Below are 17,488 nucleotides of genomic sequence, written 5' to 3' on the forward strand. Positions count from 1 at the left end.
AGTTTGGGGATCCCTTCTTCAAGACTGCATTGCCAAGTTGTCAAATTCAAATATACGGATTTCATCCAGCCACACATTGGCTTAGAAAACTACATATTTCCATTATCCATGTTGTACGGTATTTTTTACTTATTTTGTTAAATATTTTTTCAGTTTCATTTTAATCTTATTCAGGGATCTTATTGACTGACATATGATACCTTTGCTCTATAGATCTGTGAATGGATTTGCTACACTCAAAGTTAGCAAAATTCATCATTTATTATTAGCATGGAGATCTAGAGAAAAAAAAAAATGAAACACTATCACTTTAAGGAACTTATTTTTACACACAGCTCTTACTGGCTTATTGCCAACTGATTTCTGAACTCCTGGAAATTGGATTTCTATCCACTAAAGTTAGTTCTTGCTTTTCTCGATTGTTGTGAGGATGGAAAGAAGTGATGATTGCAAAATACTTTGTTGACTTCAAAGTAGTTTAGAAACGTGTTGATTATTATTATTTTTAATTTGTTTTAAGAATGTTGTAGTTGTTGAGAAAATGAAAGTAGTTTGTATAGATATGTGAAATTATTAGTTGGAGGCAGGAGATACTCTGAACGTATGTTGGAAAAATTGCTGGATTTTAATGTCATAGGTAAATGACTATCAACTGGCCAGTTCTATTGAAAGCCTGACTTTCTCATTTCAGATGACTGCCCAAGAACTACTGTCTATCTGTTTCCAGGTCGAATGAAAACAGGAACAATGGCTACTCTGAATATGGCTTCTTCAGTCATTGAAAAAGAAAGACAAAAGTTAGTTAAAATTCTGCAGGAGGATCCTGATTCTGTGTTAGATACATTAACTTCTCGGAATCTAATTTCTGAAGAGGAATATGAGATCTTGGAGACTATCACAGACCCACTGAAAAAAAGTAGGAAGATATTAATTCTGATACAGAAAAAAGGAGAGAGAAGTTGTCAACAATTTCTGGAGTATTTACATAGTACTTTTCCGGACTCAGAAACCAGTTGGTGGTCTGCTCTTGGTGAGTTGAGATTTTACTTTTTTTTTTAGTCAGATTTTCTGAAGAAATAATGCATTATAAATAGTTTGCTTTTACATTTTTCCTCTCTCTTTTCTACAGATAAATTTCTTTGTTGATAAGGTTCAGAGGCACTAATATTTTTTATTTTGAATGAACTGTACATTTTACCTCTCTAAGAACCTTAAAAGAACCTTTTGGATCAGGTTCAGTAGCATAGATGGAAGATAGTATAAAGTTTCAATATAAATAGGGTTCCTAAAATCTTAATTTTAATTACTTCATATGTAGAGATTGTTAAATTTATCACATATATCCTACTCCAGAATTCTGATTGACACATTGATTGTGCAGATTTATATTTATGTTAGAATAAGTTATAGATTTTTTATATTAGGGGAATTTGGGAAGTTTTCAACACTAAGATCAATTGATAAAAGTATGTTACTGATACTTTCAAGGTTAGGAATTTGATTATTAGAAAAAGATATATCTTTTTATACACTGTGCTATCTATACCTATTAGCCATTTTGGAAATGTCTTGGATATGGTGAGCTAGTAGCTACCTATTATATTTGAAAAATTGGTTTTGTGACTATCAGTGTAAGTCCAGTTTCCTAAAGAAATACAATTTATTTTTTTCTCTTAATTTTGTAAGGATACACAAATAATTATTCTTTTTTTTCCCCTCCAGAGGAAGAAATTAACTTGCAGGAGGGAAAGTAGTTGGTAGATATTTCCCTTCAAGATCATTTAATATTTCTCTAGTTTTTCAGTAGATAATAGAGTCTCTATTCCTAGACACCTTTAAAAATACAGCAGGCATTCTATAAATTAAGGTTTTGGAGAAAACAGAGGTAGAACTAGAGAGAGAGAACTTCTAAAGGTCTCTTTTTCAGATTCTATGACAACCAAAGGAGTGTAGACTTTATTTTTGAGATTTGCCATTTTATTTTGGAACTTCTAAACTTGGATCAGTTTTGGGCTATCCCTGGTGCTGTAGCCCAGAGAAATTTAATTGATTTTAGAGACTTTTATATAGTTTATGGGTCAAGACTTCTGATTAACACTAGGTTCCTTAAAGATGGCAACTTTTATATGAATCCAATAAATCTGCTCTGGTTTCCTTGGATAGAAATAAATTTTTGGTCTACCTGAGTGAATGAGGCTTCTTGGTTCTATTCTTTATGGAAAGGTTATTAAAACCTGTAATGCCAGAGAAACTGAGGCAAGATAGAGATTAGAGAGTATCTAATATTTTATTTGAAAGGGAGAGATTTACTGGGACCAAATGGATCCATGGTTTGATCCCAGGGCTGAATGAGTCTATTGTACCAAGAATCCAGCAAACAATCTGAGTTCTCAATGACATATATACATGTGGCTCAGGTACAAGGGGTAGACTGAGGTAGGGGCGGAGTCAGAGCTAAGAGCAGGAATAGGACTCTGACAGGGTGGGGGAGGCACTGGAGATGGGGAGAGGCATCTTGATAAGATGGTATCTGATATTCTGACAGTTTGGGATGGGGAGAGGCATTCTGATATTCTAAAAATAAGATCTTTTATCCTTATCAAATGGGGTAGTTTTGCAGGATTGAGCAGAACAAATGAGGTAGAACAATTCATGGAAACCGAAGCAGGACAATTTAGGGAAATTGAGTCAGGACAATTAGGGAAACTGAGTCAGGACAAAACAAGAGAACTGTGGTGCAACAAACCCAAATCATTAGAAAATTCACTTTTTCAATTTGAGAGAAAAATCCATTTTATTTTCCAGAATTTATTAAACAAGAAAAAGAACATGAGAAAGCAGAAGCTCCTCTATTCATGGAAGAGAACAAGAATTCAGAAGTTACTCTGCTCACTGAAAAGAAAGAGTACAAGAATACTGATGCTCTTATGTCTATAGAAGAGAGCCAAGATCTAAAAATTACTAGGCCTGCAGGGAACAAAGGAGCTAATAATTCACCAGTCACTGGGTTCTCCATGGAGGAGGAAGAGGAAGGAGATGAATTGGAAGACACAGAGAATGGAGACCCCTATGAAAATCCAGACGCTATTGTGTACTTAGGAGAAGAATGGGAAGATGAGAGTCCAGATACTGATTTATACTTAGAAAAAGAGGATTATTTAGAACGTGAGGCATATTTTGAACATTCAGGATCATCAGAGGAAGAGGAAGTCTATGTGGATCTAGAAAACACTGAGTACTGTGGGGAAAATGACATGATTGAGTACTTGGATAGTGAACAGAGCTTTGAAAATTTAGAGGCTGAAGAGTATCTGGAGGAGGATGAAGCAGATTTGGAAGGTAAAAGAATAAAATTAATTCCACAAACATATATATTTCCATAAAATTTAAGGCAATCTAATAGAATTTTGATGTTATCATGAATCATTTAGGAGACAGAGAATAGCAGATTCTCAGCATCCTTTTCTACCTTGTAGATTGTAGGTGAGACTTCATCTCTGAGCTCTTTGCTATACCCCACTGTAAATTATTAACCTTTCCATTTGGGGATTACATTTCATTCTTCAGAATTATTCACACCAAGTGTTTGGGCTCTGATTGGCTCAGAGTGAATGATTGTTTCTGTTTTGGCCAAAAACTTTGAGGGTCTTCCCCTCCCAGATAGATTTTTGCTTTTGACTATGTAAGCATGGGTAATTTTTCAACATTGTCCCTTGCAATCACTTCTGTTCCAACTTTTCCCTTCCTTCCCTCCATCAGAATTGATCATCATATAGTTTTGTTGTTGCCATGTATAATCTTCTGGGTATGCTCGTTTCATTCAGCATCAGTTCATGTAAGTCTCTCCAGGCCTCTCCAGTCTCATCCTGCTGGTCATTTCTTACAGAACAATAATATTCCATAACATTCATATCCCACAATTTACCCAGCCATACTCCAATTGATTGGCATCTCTGCTTCATTTCTTACCTAGCTTTAATCACTGATTGGGCATTGCCTCAGTCAAACTGAGACCTGTTTTATTTTCATTTTTATTTTTTTTATAGCCTTTTATTTACAGGTTATATGTATGGGTAACTTTACAGCATTAACAATTGCCAAACCTCTTGTTCCGATTTTTCACCTCTTCCCCCCCCCCCCCAGATGGCAGGATGACCAGTAAATGTTAAATATATTAAAATATAAATTAGATACACAATAAGTATACATGGCCAAACCGTTATTTTGCTGTACAATAAGAATCAGACTCTGAAATATTGTACAATTAGCTTGTGAAGGAAATCAAAAATGCAGGTGGGCATAAATATAGGGATTGGGAATTCAATGTAATGGTTTTTAGTCATCTCCCAGAGTTCTTTCTCTGAGCGTAGCTGGTTCAGTTCATTACTGCTCCATTAGAAATGATTTGGTTGATCTCGTTGCTGAGGATGGCCTGGTCCATCAGAACTGGTCATCATATAGTATTGTTGTTGAAGTATATAATGATCTCCTGGTCCTGCTCATTTCACTCATCATCAGTTCGTGTAAGTGAGACCTGTTTTAAAGATCTTAGCTTAATAGGCCAAGGTTTCCCACTGCATTCAGGGACATCTCCAATTGTCTTGACCCTTACCTAGTAGTGTTCCTTGCCACTAAATGAAGCAAGTGACCTTGCACAGCTCTTTCTTACTTCAAACCAGTTCACTTATATGTCATGGCATCACCTCCCCGCTATCATGGTCCTTTTTTAAGAATGAAGGACAAGCAACATCAGCAATAACAATCATATTAAGCTTAGACATGGGGATTTTTGATGCATGTGAAGGTTTAGGAGATCAGAGGCCTAATATTTATAAACTGGACCAACTATTGATTATTGGGGCAAGTAGGTATACTTTTAAAATATTACTTCTAGGCTTGTATCATCTACCAGTGGCAATAAAGTATAATAATATTTTGAAGTAGTTAAATACTTTTGTATATTTTTGCCAAATTTCCCCTATTAATACTCAGGGAAGTATAATAGATATTGTATACTTTCAAGTGGAATATAGTATATGATCTAGACTCCACTTTCCTCAGTGATTTTTTTTTTTAAGACAACCTCATACATAAATTCAGTTAAATGTCAGTTCCTTGAAATAACAAACTGTTTAATTTGTATCTTTATTATCCCTAGTGCTTAGCAAAGTACTCTTCATACAGTAGGCACTTAATAAATGCTTGTTGAATGCTTGGGTAAATTGAAGGGTTAATTGTTAAATATTGCATTAGAGCTGGAAGAAATATAAATGATTTTTTTTCCCCCTGAGGCAATTGGGGTTAAGTGATTTGCCTAGGATCACATAGCTAGGAAGTGCTAAGTGTCTGAGGTCAGATTTGAACTCAAGTCCTCCTGATTTCAGGGCTAGTACTCTATCCACTGTACCACCCAGCTTCCTCCAGTCTAAAAGACTTTTACAAATTTGTGGAATATTGAAGGAAAAGGTGACCTTAAATGAAAACATTCGTTTTTCAGATCTGAAAAGGCAGTTCTGTTTATACAAAATGTCATAACCCATCCAGTTCTTGTGAGGAAAGAGAATGACTCTTTTTTCAGCACTTGAACACAAAGTTTATTAATAGACCTTATTTCCCTAACTTCCCATTAAGTTTATCGTTTTGACATCAATTACTATTTCCAAGAGTAGTATATAGGGAATACATTGGAAATCAATTGTTGGAGTTCAAATGAAGTATCAACATTTTGAGAAAAGATTTGTAAGATCTTGTGACAATAAACAGTTCATTTTAAGTTTGGAGCAATATAATGGTTCCGGCTGTGGTCATAGAGACTTTATTTTAAACAAAGCATTCTGAGTTCAATCACAATTGTTCTGAACCCCCATTTAGGAAAATAATCTAACATTTAGAAAGAGATTTGGGTCTCTACCTTTATTTATGAAATTTTAAAAAAGTTTTATTTGCCCAATGAACAGAAATCTATTATCTCTTTACCCTCTGCCACATTGAGAAAGAAAAATCAGTTCTTTTTATTTAAATGTTTATAATCAAGCAAAATAATTTTCCTTAGGTATGTTAAAAAGTGTATATTTTTCTGTCCCTTGGATTCTTCACTTTTCTGTTAGAAGATGAGTAGCATGCTTCAGTATTAGTCCTTTGGAATCATTGATGATCATTCTCGCAGCTCTCAAAATTGCTTATCTTTATTTTATTGTTATTGTACAACATTGTTCTCTTGATTTTGCTTATTTCATTCCTCTTCAGTTTATAAACATCCTCAAAATAATTCCTTTTAATAATACTGATTATTAGAGTATAAGTTGTTCTTGTGCTTCTACTTATTTCACTCTGTATCAGTTCTTAAATTTTTTTTATGTCTTTGAAGTAGTCTATTTCCTCTTTTCTTACAGTACAATAATATTCCATCACATTTATATATCACAATTTATTTATTTATTCTCCAGTTGATGGGTATCTCTTTAGTTTCCACTTTTTTTTTTTTTTAATCACTTTTCCGCTTTATTTTACCTCTTTTGAGTATAGACTCTGAAATGATATAAATGGGTGAAAGGGCATATACTTTTTGGGTATAATTAATTCTAAATTGCTTTCTATAATGATTGTGCCCAGTCATGAGTCCCCCAACAATGCATCAGCTGATTTCCCACAATCCGTTTGATTTTCCTTTTTTGTGTGTGTTATTTTTGCCAATATACCATATATTTATACCTACCTCTTCTTAACCTCTGGCCATTTTGTGGATGAGTTCAGGTTATTGAAAATATCTGGATAATGAGATAGCCGATTATATTGTAGTGTCTGTGGATAGACAGGCACTGGGAGAGGAAAGTTGAAGAAAGAACATACCTTTTTTGTTAACTTCTCCTCAGTTCTTGAGTAGGTGGGTACACTTGTAGCAACAGTCCAAGTGTCCTCTTAGATATCTGTAGAGCTAATGACTCTTCTTAATATCTCTTTTCTGCCACATTTTGATCCTATCTTCTCTTTGTGTCTTGCTTATTACCCGGGAATTGCTAGTTCTTGGCTTAGCTTTGTATGACCCCATCCTGTCCTCTCTGCTTCCAGATCCTTAGAATTCCTTAGTATAAATTATTAAATTAAATAAATTTAATAAATTAATAAAAGTATCTCATACAATAGCTTTGATTGATTCAAGGAGATGTACAGGCTTTATTACAATTTAGTTTTGCTTGATTTATTGATTTAAAAAGTGTTATTATCCAATTTTTGTAATTACTTTTAAGTTGGTAGGATTATCAGCGGACTCTACTCTTACAAACTAAAAAGAGAATGTTTTGTTGTTTGCAAGTCAAATTTAGATTGTCTCTAAATTAGCTAGATTCCATAAATTATTCTCTAAAGTTCACATTGTTTGTAATGATCATTTTACCATTTCCTGTGTTTCTTCTTTTTCTTTAGAGAGAAGAAAAACATTCAGAGAAATCCTGTCATATTTGGAAATGGACAGGAATAAGAAGCTTCTACCAAGTTTTGTTCATCAGTTCCGCTTGGACCATGGATGTCATTGGATCCCTCAGACGTCAGCAGACTTAGCCTGGAATTTCCTATTAAAAATTCAATCTTTAGATTTGACTGCCAGAGATACAATCCTTGGCCAGAGGATTGCAGATGAGGATGGCAAAGAGGGATTGATCAGTAAGGTAGAAAATATGGGTCTTAGAGACAAAGATACCATTAATCCATTGGATGTTCTTTGTGCCATCATGCTTTGTTCAGACATCTCCTTGCAGCAGGAGGTCTTGGGGAACATGTTTAAGTGCCACTTTGCTCTTCCTTTGCTGCTACCAGATGCAGAGAACAATAAGTGCATTTTGATGATGGGGGCCATGAAGAAAATTGTACTAAAGGACTTAGTATATTCTCTAGGAGATGCTGCTGAGGTTGGCGTAAAGTCCTTAGTGTTTATGAAAATGCCCCTTATTTCTTTTGTTCGATTGGGGTGCTGTGATTCATCTAAATCCAGGATCCTTAATGCAATCCTCAGCCTTCCTCAAGGGCAGCCTCCTGACATCTTTCTCCATCGAGACTCTCATACCTCATTACTTCCTCGGCAAATTTCTGATGGTTTGGTAGAGATTACTTGGTGTTTCCCTAATAGTGGCACTGGTAAGGAAAATTCTGACTTTTTCCAAGAGCCTGTGGCTGTGGCCAATCTTAGGGGAGATCTGGAGGGCTTCTGGATGCAATTTGGCTTTTTAATGGAGGTCTCCTCTGCTGTGTTCATTTTTACTGACTGTCCAGGTGAAAGCGAATGGGACCTCCTGGCATTTCTAGGAGAATCTGCTAAGGAAAGATGCTACTTCATTCTCAGTCCCCAGTCTAGGGAAAGTGAGGAAGCCCAATTATTCCAGAGAGTTCTGAAACTGAAGCCATCACAACTGCTGCTTCTAGAGGAAAGTGAAATGGGGGATAGAGGAAAGGATGCAGAGGGCCTTCGAATAGCCCTGAAAAAGGTGATGTGCTCTCCTCTCAGATATGTGTCAGTAGAAGATATGGCATCCTTAGCCAGAGAGTTGGGAATCCAGGTTGATCAGGACTGTGAGAAAACCCAAGGTGTCCAAGGTACCCTTAGTGAAGCTATACCTGAAGCAGGTGAGGTTGAAGTACCCCAGAGCCATACCCTTTTCACAGATCTATCAGAAAGCCAGTGTGAAATGCCTACAGAAGGGAGTGGGATTTTTAGCCGAGTCCACTGCCAACCTCATGCTTTCCATCCTCCTACATCATTTTCCTCTGAGCCATGGGGCTGGAGACTCCCACAGACCATAATTAAGGGTAATCCTTACCACCCCCCTCTGAGACCTCACAGGACCACAGATCCCAATGTGTGGGCAGGGTTTAGTCCCAGATTGTTTGGCTCTATGGCCTTTCACAATAGAAGCACCAATAAACGAGGCAGAAGTCCTGGCAGAGGGGCTTTTCAACCCCAGAGAGTTCATCAAGCTGCAGCATTAGTAAAATCTTCTAGTTCTTCCCAAGTATATCATTTGGCAAGACCATTCAAACCAGTTTCTCAAACTGTGCAGGCCCCATGCCAGGGATCTCAGTCAAAAATTTTAAGAGCCAGTAGATTTGCTTCTCAGGCAGGTCATTTGCAAACCATAAAACCACAAGCAGCGGGAACATCTATTCAACCTATGCAACAAGTTTTTAATTTAATAGATTCCAGGAACTCAGGATTCCAACTTAAAGGAATGACCAAGAAACCCATCAGAGAAGTATCAAAGTCAAGACAGGATCAGATTGAAGAACAGTCCACAGAAATATTTGGGTGGCCAGCCTCCCAATCACGGGGAGCAAAGCTAAAAAGAACATTTGGGACCCAGAAATCTCAGCAATCAGGAGTAACTGGGCAGACAACGAAATCATCCTGTCAGATAGGAAGCTTCATGCCCCAGCAACCTCAAACAGCCAGAGCAACTGGGAGGCCCATAAGACCTGCCTGTCATCCAGCAAGTAAACGGCAACAGGGCCAGACCACAAAACCTGCTTCCCAAACAAGACATTCATACAATCAGAGTGGTAAACCCCCACCCAAGTCTCCGTTTAATCCTCCTCACAATAAGCCATCCTGTTCCACAGGAGGAGCCAAGAGGAGAGGAACATAATCCAATACTTCTGAATCTAGTGAGTCTAATAAATGAGGCAGTTAAGCAGTGCATTGGATTGAATGCTGGAGCTAGAGTAAGGAAAACCTGAATTAAAATCTGTTTCAGATATTTACTGTGAGAACTGGGATTTAACCTCTGTCTGCCTCAGTTTTCTCATTTGTAAAATGGAAATAATACTAGAAGTTACATTCCAGGATTATTTTGGGAATATAAATTGTGATACTATTTGTAAAGGTCTTTATAAACCTTGAAATACATATGAATGCTAGATATTGTTGTTATTATAAACTAAATCTCCTTAATTATTACTCTGTATCTCATATAACCATTCAGTTGCCAGATTAGTTTATTTGATGTGCCACTTGATCTTTTTGATTTATTTCTCCATCGCTAGAGATCCTTAAATAGCTAACCCTTACCCAAGGAATAAATTAAAATTCCTAAGACTCTCTATAATTTGGCTCTAATTTATTTTTTGGATTAGTGAGGATGAGGGGCTTGGATTTAAGGAGCCCATTTTTTTTCTTTATTTTCTCCAGGATAAAGGCAGTCCTGGCATTAGGGTACTTGTAACTTTATAGTGTCAGGATAGAGTAGATTTTTAGGCTCAAATTATTAATAGGAAAGATCCCACAGGGTTTGGAAACAAAAGCATTTTTCTTCTATTCCAGGATTCTTTTCCATTCCACAAATATTTCTTAAATGACTGTTATCTTTATATCCCTGAGCTAGGAATTGGGGATATTAGTTCTGTATATTAGTTATATATTAGTTAACTTGATATGTTAATAAATACTTATTGATTGATTGGTTTTTTTAAAAATATGAAATATACATCTATATATTTGTAGTAAGTTTATTTTTAATACACATTGCTTTATGAATCATGTTGAGTGGGTAAAATCAGAATAAAAGGGAAAAACCAAGGGAGAGATTAAAAAAAAAAACTTTAGAAAAAAGAAGTGAATATAGCATGTGTTGATTTACATTCAGTCTCCTTAGTCTTTTTCTGGATGCAGATGGCATTTTCTGTCCAAGATTGATTAGCTTTTAATCTAATTGATGGTGAAAGGAAGGAAAGAGATATGATAATAGCTTGAAGGAATGTTTGAGTTAAAAGGTCTTTTAAGGTTGAAAGAGATCTAATGTATGTTTACTGCTAGTATAGAAGAAACCAGAAGATAAAAGATTGAAGATGAAAAAGAGCAGGGATGAGATTATGAGTATAAGTAGAGGGGTTATCTTGGTAAGAAGGGCTATTTCATCTCCAGAGAATGGAGAAAAGGATGAAAGAATAGGGAACAATGGACATGGTAGGGTATAGAAAAAGTTCACTTTAAATGAACTTAATTTTCTCAGTGAAATAGGAGATGAGGCCTTTTGCTGAGAATGCAGTGGTAGAATAAGAGAATATTATTTTAGGCCATCACAGTTGATAGAAAGTCAGTGAGGAGGAATATGACATGTTTGGTGAAGTATGGGGAAAAAGCAGGACTGGGAAAACAACATCCCCAATGGTTATAATACTAAATGGAAACACAGTAGAAAAACTGAAACCAAATACTGTGTAATTACAATAAGCAAGCTTTACTTGGAAGAAAAGATGAAAAAAAAATGCACTTGCCCTTTCTTTGCTGAAGTGGGGGCACTATGGGAAAATGGGGGAATGGAAACACGAAACATAAAACATGAAAAAATATAGTTAGGAGGAATGAAGATAAAGAATTTTGAAATTTAATATTTTAATATTGGGTAAATTATATCAATAATCAATGTCTGCATATAAATTCCCATCTCTATATCATTAGAAGACAAGCTATAATCAATGCATAACTGGAAAAACTTAAGGAAATAAATATTTCTTGTATCCCAAATTTCATCAGTGTGGTATTGCCTAAATCAAATTGTTTTCAGTTTTCTAATTCTTTATGATTTTTCATGGCATTTAATATTTCTGTTAAAGACTTTCCTTTAATTGTTTTATATTTCTAGGGGTTAACAATGTACTGCCTAACGTATAATTGTCCATCCGTTATCTCATTATGACTATATGATTAACTTTTCTTTACTGATTTTCTACCTTTTTTTTCATGTAATTTCTTAACTGTCTATTTTTTCATAAGCAGTTCTACTTCGTTTTGATTCCATGGAGCCTCATACTCCCCATACAGGGTACCCTCTGATAGTTCCCTTACCTCTTCAGCTTTCTTCTGTGTGTTATCTTCTCTCATGAGATTTCAAACTCTGAAAGGCAGGGATTCTCTTTTTTTCCTTTTTTCTATATCCAGTGCTTAGTACAGTATCTGGCACATAGTATATATTATTGAATTGAATCCTTGGTAACCTCTTGCAGTCTACCTTTACCCCCTGATGTTATTCCACTGTCCCTTTTATTTGTAATTTAAAAGATTGTTTTAATTTTGTGTTTGTAATTTAAGAAGGTTGTTTCATCTAAGTTTTGGGTGGGATTATCAGGAGCTATAATTAGGACTTTCTTTGTTTCTGCTCAGGGAGGTTAAAGTATTTAAATTGTCTAGATCCAGCTGATCAGTCATAGGATCGATATAAATGATGATGGGTATGGCTTTGGGGAAATTTGGGAAAACTTGTATGAACTGATACAGAATGGAGTTAAAAAAACAACTGGGAGATCAGTTTATGTAATGAAAACAATATTATAAAATTAAACAGCTTTGAAAGGCCTCTCCTCAAGGTATTCTATAAAGCCCTATTAGAAGTCTTTTTATATTGCCATTTCTGCCTGTTTAACTCTGCATCTACTTAATGAGTTACTGTTTTCTACTACCCAACCATTATTTTTGTACTAGTCTGTATTTACACAAGGAAGAATAAAATAACCTTTGAAGCCAATACCCATTCTATCATTATGTAAACACAACAAAAGACTAAATTTTGACTTAAATTCTTCTTTTTGTAACTGAAAAGACTATAATCTATTTTTGTAGCTATTTGGGGGTGAGGGTGGGGAAGATAATTCTTAGTAGAGTAAGTGACAATCTTTGAATTCAGAATGTAATATCTTTTCCTCATTGTCATCTATTTAACTTTCTCATCTTCTGTTAAGGAAATGAGAGTAGAAAACTAACTTAACAAGGTGATACTGAGGAAAGAATTTGCTGGCCAACCGGAATCAAATATCCTCTGTAGATTATTCAATCAACATTACTATTAATCCTCTTTTGGCTTTTTAAATTAAATTAAATCAAGGAGCCCCCTTTTCATTCTTTATGTATTTACCATTTCATTCTCTTTTATCCAATTCCTTTTTCTTTTTTAATTTAGGTGAAACATTTGTTTTTTTCAGTCAATAAAAATTTTTCTTCTCATGCCTTTATTGATAATGAAGGAAAAACAAAACCTGTTACTAACATATAGTCAGGATCCCCATGCCAAGACTATCCCCTTCTCTTTTTACCCTTGTGTGGGACAGGTGCAAGACCCCCTTTCCCAAATTAACTAATCTGAGACATCTTCAGGTACAAAGAGAAAGCACTTATTTAGTTCCTGCAGGGAGAGACCAAGCACACCTGGGAGGCATCTCAGCTCCTAACATGTGCTCTTCAAGCCAGATGCATAATACCATATCAGGACTACGTTATAATATGAGAAAGTACATGGGAGAGGAAGAAGAAAAAAGGGGGATAGAGAAATGTGTATGTGTACCTGATTAAATAGCAAAAGACCCAAGCCTTTTCATTGGATAGACTAAAAGGAAATAACCATCAATGACCAATGGTCATCAATGTTGTCCTCTTCTGTGGGTCCCATCACTTCCTGTAACCAATCCTGTCACTGATTTAGGATCTGCTCTTTAGAGACCTCTAGGCCTTGAGATCATGTAACTTCCTGCAATCTGGGGCTCAAGGCTTGATCATCCGCCTCTAGAGACTCCAGGAATGGGGTTCATGTGACAAGCCTAATGTCATAGATTTCTTGAGAAAGCTTTACCTGTCTTATCTCAATCAGTCCCATTCACTCCTTTCTTTTTACTATTAGGAGACAACCTGTTTTCTGCCAGAAAGCAAGGTGTATCCTGAGCTTGGCATATCAACGATCCTTTACATTCACACTCTGGATGAACTCAGCCATAGCAAGGTCCCAGAATTGTTTCACACCAGCACCAGATGTTCTCTGACTGCATAAGCAACTGCAGTACCCATTTTGTGGTCATGAAGTCCTGTCTATGAATCAAACTTGTGACTGTGTACAGCTAACTGTGTATCCAGTAATATAGAGAGATTTAAGTTAAATGGCTGAAAATGTATTAATTACCTTAGGAGGATTTTGGAGCTGAGAGAGCCTCGCAAACTTTATTTACTTTGAAGAATAAAAAGTGCCTTAGGCAGATAATTCTATTTTATGGCTGAAGCAACTCTGCAGAGAAGCAGGTAATGACAGCTTCTGAGATCAAGAGGAACATGTCTAGGAACAACATATAAGGGGTGGATGAGGAAGACTAAACTGGAAGAGCTCTGATCAATCAAAACTGAAGGGAGGAATAGGATTAACCTTCGAGTATAAAAGCTTGTTCTCCTTCCTGTATTAGTGTATAAACTCATATGGAGGTTTTTTTTTTTTTTTTAATAGCTTTTTATTGACAAAACATAAGCATGGGTAATTTTTCAACATTGACCCTTGCAAACACTTCTGTTTCAACTTTTCCCCTCCTTCCCTCCACCCCCTCCCCTAGATGGTAGGCATCCCATACATGTTAAATATGTTAAAATATCTTAAGGAGTTTTTAAACCCATTTCTGCAGGAGCATATTAAAAATATAAACTGCTTTATTCATCCTGAGGTTGTTCATATATAGCAGCCTTCTGGGAGTTCAGAATTTTATAACAGTACAATTCACCAGTGGAAGCTATTCTTTCCTCTAAAATATGGCCTCCTTTTCTCCCCCTTTTAAAATATTCTCCCCTCCTCCTCACCTATTCTGTAGATTCTTCTGTTTCTGAGACCACAGTAATCATCCTCCCCTCGTTACTAGCCATTCATTTTACCCTAGCACATCATACACATTTCTCTATTCCCCTTTTTTCTTCTCCCTCTCCCATGTACTTCCTCATATTATAACATAGTGCTGATATGGTATAGCTTCTAGAGAAATATAGCAGTGGTATTGGGGTCCCCTGACCTTGGGAGGCTTGTGTTCTAACAATAAATCATTAGTCCTAAATCTTCTGGCTTTGGAAACTCCCATACCCAATCTGCCTGATTTGGAGATCACTCCTCAATTCATTGCTGACTGGTAATCTTGTCAGTAATAATCTGGTCATCTGAGAACTACTCTTCCTGGAGGCCACTCCTTCCTACCTATGAGCCATAGAATTGGAGTATCTATGATTAAAAGCTGTATAAATGTATCTTCTTGCTGGCTGAATTCCCTTAGAAATTAAGCCTGCTTTGTAATGGAATTACTTACAATAAAACTTTTCCCCTTGGCTAAAGAGATGGATTCAAGTCTGCAAATTCTTTTGAGACACATTGTGATACTGGTCTAGGACCCCAAACTTTTGGGGTCCCTCCTTCCCAATCTCAACTATCCCATACAAAAAAAGAAAAGCATTGATTAACCTGAAAGTGAGGTGTGGTTAGGTTCTGTTCATAATGTTCCCTATCTTCCAAATCACTATCGATCAGAGAAATGCAAACTAAGACAACTCTGAGATATCACTACACACCTGTCAGATTGGCTGAATGTTGGAGGGGATGTGGGAAAACTGGGACACTGATACATTGTTGGTGGAGTTGTGAACGAATCCAACCATTCTAGAGAGCAATCTGGAATTATGCTCAAAAAGTTATCAAACTCTGCATACTTTTTGATCCAGCAGTGCTACTACTGGGCTTATACCCCAAAGAAATACTATAGAAGGGAAAGGGACCTGTATGTGCACGAATGTTTGTGGCAGCCCTGTTTGTAGTGGCTAGCAGCTGGAAAATGAATGGATGCCCATCAATTGGAGCATGGTTGGGTAAATTGTGGTATATGAATGTTATGGAATATTATTGTTCTGGAAGAAACGACCAGCAGGATGAATACAGAAAGGCTTGGAGAGACTTACATGAACTGATGCTGAGTGAAATGAACAGAACCAGAAGATCATTCTATACTTCAACAACGATACTGTATGAGGATGTATTCTGATGGAAGTGGATTTCTTCGACAAAGAGAAGATCTAGCTCAGTTTCAATTGATCAAGCTACACCCAAAGAAAGAACACTGGGAAATGAGTATAAACTGTTTGCATTTTTGTTTTTCTTCCTGGGTTATTTTTACCTTCTGAATCCAATTCTCCCTGAGCAACAAGAGAACTGTTTGGTTCTGCACACATATACTGTATCTATGATATACTGTAACCTATTTAACATGTATAAGACTGCTTGTCATCTGGGGGAGGGGGTGGAGGGAGAGAGGGGAAAAGTCGGAACAGAAGTGAGTGCAAGGGATAATGCTGTAAAAAATTACCCTGACATGGGTTCTGTCAATAAAAAGTTATAATAATAAAAAAAAAATAATGCTTCCTATTTGATTTTTCACTTTTCTGCTGGGCTCTGCTTACCCCCTGAAGAGACTGCTAGGGGCCAAGCCAGGTATCTTTTATAAAGGGCTGAAACTCTGAATCAGACAAGAGAGCACTTAAGGCTATTCGTTGTGAGACAATGGCTTTATTAGCATATATTTGGATGATGGCTCTCCTCACCATTGGTGCTGGTTGAATGTTTGGTAGTAAAATAATCGTAGGCAAGGATTGGAGGGCAGAGGGAAAGGAACGAGAGGCACTTGGCTGCAGGATGAGGAAGAGAGAAAGGCTGAAGACTTCAGACTCCAGAATCCAGGACCTAAAGACCAAGGTCTTTGATTTATCCTAACTCTGGTTGACCCTGAGGCCCTTCAAGGAGCTAGCCAACTTTACTTCTTTCACCTGTCCCAAAGCAGGTTTTTACTTCCATTTGTACCAGCACAAACATCTTTCACCACTTGCTGCCAACCCAATCTCCCAATTCGGATTTGAACAACTTCCAGTGCAAATAAGAGCAATCCTCCCTTAACAATAAGGCCTCCAAATCTCCTGCTGTACCTGTCCTTGAAGGGTAGAAGACTGGTACTCTGCATTTAATATTAAACATTCTTACACATGATCATTCCCTTCACATTCTAGTGTCTCTGAACTCTCTAATCATGTAAATCATCTAAAATCTTTTGAAGAGTGGTATTCAATATGTCTAAGCAAATTTCTTTAGCCTAGAGTCAGATCTTCCTGACTCTCAAGTATGGTTCTCTATTACCAGGATTCAAGTTAGGACGGCTGAATATCATGGAACTCAAAGAAACGGTTGGAAAGTAGAGTGGTTAAGGAGAATAAAAACAGGAATTTAGAGAAAAGAATGTCATTGGGTTCCCTACTTTATGTCACCTTTATGTCACAAACAAAGGAATATCCAGCAATGAATAAGAAAAGGTTGACTATTAATGAGAGATAATCTAAAATCTAGAAAAATGTATTCCTTAACAAATTTAAGAAAAACATAAACAGAAGTAAGACTGGGGTAGGGTAGATCTGCCTACTTTTTCTGTGTCTGAATCTGGTTTTTTTTCAAATTCCTGCTCCTAAGTGAACACACAGTCATGAGGTTGTCCATTCAAATGGATGTCATTTCCATGATCTTACAAAAGGAAACTGCAAATATAGAGGTACAAGTTGCTGCTGCAGTTTAGTGTCACTGCTATGGGATAATTGCTACCTCTCCCTTCTATCTTTATTCTTCTTGAAAGTCTCTCTTAACCTGCAATAACCATCCATAAAGTTCCATGATAAAAACTGATC

The 17,488-nt window shown here is 36.5% G+C and overlaps 1 protein-coding gene across 3 annotated transcripts; it reads left to right on the forward strand.

Annotated features, from left to right (window-relative positions):
• The first annotated feature begins 319 nt into the window (after positions 1 to 319).
• CARD6 (caspase recruitment domain family member 6) lies at positions 320 to 10,491 on the forward strand. 3 transcript variants are annotated; one of them, XM_023496116.2, is made up of 4 exons: positions 320 to 398; positions 692 to 1,030; positions 2,806 to 3,339; positions 7,423 to 10,491. In XM_023496116.2, exons 2-4 carry the CDS (start codon positions 733 to 735, stop codon positions 9,630 to 9,632), a joined length of 3,042 nt encoding a protein of 1,013 aa, XP_023351884.1. In that variant the 5' UTR covers positions 320 to 398; positions 692 to 732; the 3' UTR covers positions 9,633 to 10,491. The 3 variants fall into 3 exon arrangements, with proteins under 3 accessions (XP_023351884.1, XP_023351885.1, XP_012396876.1); XM_023496117.1 differs by lacking the exon at positions 320 to 398 and adding an exon at positions 405 to 601; XM_012541422.2 differs by lacking the exon at positions 320 to 398 and having other exon boundaries at positions 405 to 1,030.
• The last annotated feature ends 6,997 nt before the right edge of the window (positions 10,492 to 17,488 follow it).

The sequence above is a fragment of the Sarcophilus harrisii genome, chromosome 1 (genome assembly GCF_902635505.1).
Source record: "Sarcophilus harrisii chromosome 1, mSarHar1.11, whole genome shotgun sequence".
NCBI classification, from domain to species: Eukaryota; Metazoa; Chordata; class Mammalia; order Dasyuromorphia; family Dasyuridae; genus Sarcophilus; species Sarcophilus harrisii.